Source organism: Cajanus cajan, chromosome 2 (genome assembly GCF_000230855.2).
Source record: "Cajanus cajan strain Asha chromosome 2, NIPB_CcT2T_4, whole genome shotgun sequence".
Lineage (NCBI taxonomy): Eukaryota > Viridiplantae > Streptophyta > Magnoliopsida > Fabales > Fabaceae > Cajanus > Cajanus cajan.
Genome location: NC_138518.1, coordinates 14513069 through 14518242, shown reverse-complemented (window position 1 = coordinate 14518242; position 5174 = coordinate 14513069). Strand labels below are relative to the sequence as shown.

General features: G+C 36.5%; 1 protein-coding gene across 1 annotated transcript; it reads left to right on the top strand.

Annotated features, from left to right (window-relative positions):
- The first annotated feature begins 2917 nt into the window (after window positions 1–2917).
- Window positions 2918–3865, top strand: LOC145954752 (uncharacterized). The gene is made up of 3 exons (XM_083069440.1): window positions 2918–3316; window positions 3401–3513; window positions 3616–3865. Exons 1-3 carry the CDS (start codon window positions 2918–2920, stop codon window positions 3863–3865), a joined length of 762 nt encoding a protein of 253 aa, XP_082925566.1.
- Window positions 3866–5174: the final 1309 nt, after the last annotated feature.

Genomic DNA, 5174 nt, shown 5'->3' with positions numbered 1-5174 from the left:
TATTGAGATCAGAGATAGAAATGGTGCAGAGAACTTGGTAGCTAACCATTTGAGTAAGATTGAGGGGAGGACTGATCCTTTACCTATTAAAGATGATTTTCTTGAGGAACAGTTGATTCAAATACATGATACTACTTCATGATTTGCTAACATTGTTAATTATTTGGTTACAGGTGTTTTCCCTCCACAAGCATCTAGATCACAGTTAAATAAACTTAAGGGTGATTTTAAATATTATGGGATAACCCTTATTTATGGAAACTTTGTAATGTCCATGTGATTTACAGGTGTACTCGAGACCATAAGATCTAGTTGGTGCTTTAATTTTGCCATGCTTCCCTTGTAACAGGACACTACAGAGCGATCAAATAACTAGAAAGGTATTAGAGAATGGGTTTTACTGGTCCAACATTTTTAAAGATGCACATCAAATCTTCAGTACCTATGAGTAGTGTGAAAGATCAGGAATGGCCATCACCCATAGGCATGAGATGCCCCAACACCCTATTATCTTCTATGAGATCTTTGATGTGTGGGGTACTGATTTTATAAGTCCATTTCTTGTATCTTTTGGTTATACATATATTCTACTAGCTATTGATTATGTTTCTAATTGGGTGGAGGTTAATACCACTAAAAATAATGATTCTCAAGTTGTTATAGATTTGGTTAGATCCAACAATTTTTGCAAGTTTGGTGTGCCTAAGGCAATTGTTAGTAATAGGGGGGTCATTTCTACAACATGAGCATCTTAGCTTTGCTTCATAAGTATGGGGTTGTACATAGAGTATCTACAACTTATCACCCCCAAACTAATGGGCAAGCTGAAGTTTTCAATAGAAGATCAAGCAAATTTTGTAGAAGATAGTTCACCCCAACAGGAACGACTAGAGCAAAACACTAGAGGGTTTTTTTTGGGCTCATAGGACAATTTATTGAACATCGATTGGAATGTTTCCTTATAGGAGTGTGTTTGGCAAAGCATATCATCTACCTGTAAAGGTTGAGCATCGTGCGTATTGGGTAGGGAAGAAATGTAACTTGGCCTTTGACCAAGCGAGCTTACAAACAAAGCTTCAATTACAACAACTTGAGGAGCTTCTCTTGGAGGCCTATGAGAAATCTAAGAATTACAAGGAAAAAGTCAAGCACTTTCATGATACTAATATTCTAAGAAAGGAGTTCAAAGTTGGCCAACAAGTGCTCTTGTTCAATTATAGCCTTAAATCGATAGCTGGTAAACTTCATTATAAATGGGATGGACCTTTTATTATTACTAATGTGTTTTTCCATGGTGTAGTTGAAATTAAAAATGAAGTTACTAGCAAGATTTTCAAAGTAAATGGTCACCAACTCAAAGAATTCCATGAAAGTCCAAAGTTGGAGGAGGAGGATGTGGAGAACATTTCAATAGAAGCATCGACTTTTCCAGAAGTCCAAATATTTGGACCTTGAGGGAGTTTTAAACCCATTGCTAGTAAAAAAAAAAAAGAAAGAAAGAAAATAGTAAATACATAAATTTTCATACTTTCTTTTGAATTTCTAGATGTGTGAATTGTGAAATTTGTTGCATAATGTTTAGTTGATAGGTTGTAATACTTGATGAGTCATTTTTACATTTTTAGTATAATAAGTTGCTTGAAAAATTACAGTTTGATTCATCAGTAATAGAATGTTAACCTTGTGAGATTTTGTGCCTATTGTGATGGATGGAATACATCACTCCATGTCATTTTCTTTCTTGTGTGATTGCACTCATGTTAATAATTACTCTAGGTTTCGTCTTGACTTTCTTTGATGCCTCTTGTATCACATGTATTATTATATGGTTTAGGCCTTCTTTCTCATAAGCTACTGGCCAAAATGACTTGCCTTACATTTTCCCCCTTGTTACCCTCTTTGAGCCTATATAACCTTTTCTTTGATTTTGAAGCTCATTACAAGCCATGCCACACACTAACCTTAGGGATTAAAGGAGTTTTGGAATTGTTTTTGGGAATAGGTTCTAAATAAGTGTAGGGGTGTAACCCCAAGGAAATGGTTTTGTATTGATGTTGTTGAGTTTTTTGGAATTAACTTGAGAAAAACAAAGAAAAAAAAGCGATAGAAAAAAAACAAAGAAATACATTGAAAAAAAAGATAAAGAAAAGAAAAGAAAAGAAAATTTGTGGTTGAAATAAGTGGGAAGCCTAGCAAACAAAAGGATCCTATTTGGGATAACTTTCATTCTTATTGAATTTATTCCCTATTTCTCTTATTTTTCTATGGTTTATTGTTAGAATAGTAATTCCTATTAGTGGTAGTATTTTGTTTGTTTTAGACACATGGAGTATTGAGACTTCCTGTTATAAATAGTAATATGTGAAAGTGCGTATATGTACGTAACTGCATATTCTTTACAGAAAATTTTATTCTTGTATTTTCTCTCTTTTCCTTAACAACTTGTATCAAGAGCTATAACGATCCTAGAAATCCATGATCAAGAATGGGTCAAGACAGTGGCAATCTTCTAGAAAATCTAACGATCCTCGACGGAAAGAATTAGCATTGATGGTATGCACAAATGAATGTGATACTTGGGTATCAGGAAGTCCTTGAGATAGTGGAGAAAGGGTATTCACCGCTTGTAGAAAATGCTACAAAAGAATAGAAGGTGGCATATAGTGAGAATAAGAAGAACGACTGCAAGGCCCTATGTTTGATTTACGAGAGTGTGGATAATACCCATTTTGAAAAGATCGTTGGAGCAAAAACCTCATCGGAGGTATGGAAGATCATGGAGAAAGGAAATGAAGGAGCGGAACAATTGAAGAAAGTGCATCTTCAAAAAATGCACAGATAATTTGAATTAATGCAAATGGAAGAAAATTAGAGAGTGGCTGAGTTCTTTAATCGTGTCATTACTCTGACTAATGCAATGAAGTCCTGTGGTGAGAAGATCACTAATCTCACCATCGTAGAGAAAGTTCTACGTACCTTGACCCCCAAATTTGACCACATTGTGGTGGCCATTGAAGAATCAAGAAATTTGGAGATCTTGAAAGTAGAAGAACTCCAAGGCTCACTCAAAGCTCATGAACAACAACTTCTTGAGTGCTCAGGTGGGAATGCACCAGATCAAGCGCTCCAAGCACAAACATATAGGAAAAGAGGAGCTCATGGTCGAGGAGGAGGACATAAAAGAAGGGGTCATGATAGGGATGCCAAAAATAATTTAGAGAGAAATAATGAAACTCAAGAGCATTTTAGAACTGAGCAAGATGTACCTGAATCTTCAAGAAGAGAAGGGTACAAGGGGTATGGAAAGAAAAAAAAGGTTGACCAAAAGACACTCAAGTGTTTCGATTGTGGAAGAATTGGACACTTTTCATCTGAATGTCAATACCCAATCCAAAATTAGAATAATGGAAAACAAGGAAATGAAGCAAATATGGCCAAGGAAGCTGATTCTGAAGATGATGTTCTCTTGTTAATGATGAATGATATTAAAGAATCTGGGGGCTCAGAAACCTGGTATTTGGATTCAGGATGCTCCAACCATATGACTGGTCATAGAGAGTGGTTGATACACTTTGATAAAACCAGGAAAAGCTAGATATGGTTTGCTGACAACAGGATTATACAAGTAGAAGGCACTAGAAACATTTTGATAAGGAGAAAGGATGGCAACCATGCAATGATCAAAGATGTCTTGTATGTTCTAGAAATGAAAAGTAATCTCATCAACATTGGTCAGTTGATTGAAAAAGGCTTTAGTATGAACTTGCATCAAGGAATCTTGGAGTTGTATGACCCCAAGCATAGAAAGGTTCTCAAGCCCCACTATCAGCCAACAAAAAATTTCAAGTCACAATTGGCACACTAAAATCCCAATGTCTTCAACTGAAATTGAGATGAATGACTCTTGGATCTGGCATATGAGGTATGGACATCATAACTTCAAAGATTTAAGCATGTTGCATACTAATAACCTAGTCAATGGTCTCCCTTAAATTAAAAATCCAAAAGCTGTATGTGAGAGATGTCTTGTTAGAAAACAACCTAGATCAACATTTGGGTGTTATGTCACTAGTAGAGCCAATAATTTGTTGAATGTCATTTACTCAGATGTATGTGGCCCCTTTGAAGTTTCCTCTCTAGGTGGGAACAAGTATTTTGTCTCATTTGTAGATGAATTCAGCAATAAGTTGTGGACCTATCCACTTAAAGCTAAGAGTGAAGTATTTGATACCTTTAAGGTGTTCAAGATACTAGTGGAGAAACAGTTAGGGAAAAGTTTGAAGATCCTAAGAATAGATGGTGGAGGGTGTCGCCACCCGCCGAAACGGACCTTGGCATTCGCGACGATGGTCGGACTCTTTTTAAAGTTTGGAAAAATGATGGATTGTTAGAGCGACTTATTCTCAAACTGAGACCTCATCGAACTAACAATATTTATTAAATGATTCTCACCAACCTATGTTAATCCCAAACGGGACCCTCCATAGATTAGCGGTTTTCGTAAAAAGAAGGGTTCTTGGAGTCGCCACCAATATTTTACTCAAAACATTGGAAAAAGATATAAGGCAATTGATTTTCGTAAATCAACTTTGGCCATTACAACCAGAGTCGGGTAAGGGAGTCGGTTACGTGCGAGGAAGGTGTTAGCACCCCACAACGCCCCTTTTGGGTTCCCTATGACGGATTATTTCATAAATAATTTCATAAATAACAGTGTAAAGTTACTAAATTACCCCTATTTATTAGAAACGATTATAGATAAAATATTTACATGACAAAAGCTCTAAACATGTAATGCAATAATCAAAAAGCAATAAATAAGAGCAGTAAAAGAAAGGATTTAGAAAGAAACCTTCGAAGCGGGCTTTTATATATTCAAAACGAAGTTTAGGAGGCTTTTTGGCGCTCCTTCCCACTACACGTCCGCTCGCTCCTTTCCCCTAAAGATAATTTTTACTATGGAAATCAAAGAGATTTCCCTTCGACTTGTTCGAATCTCAAGCTAATGGCTCATGACTCAAGAACTTCGTCGGATCGGCTCCCGGAGAGATATCTAGGGCAGAGAATAGCTCAAAAACCCAAGAATACTCAGCAGGAGGGTTGAGGAATGTGTAAAAAGTGTGGAATGACGTGCAAATGACGTCCTATTTATAAGATTGAGGCGCAATACGGCC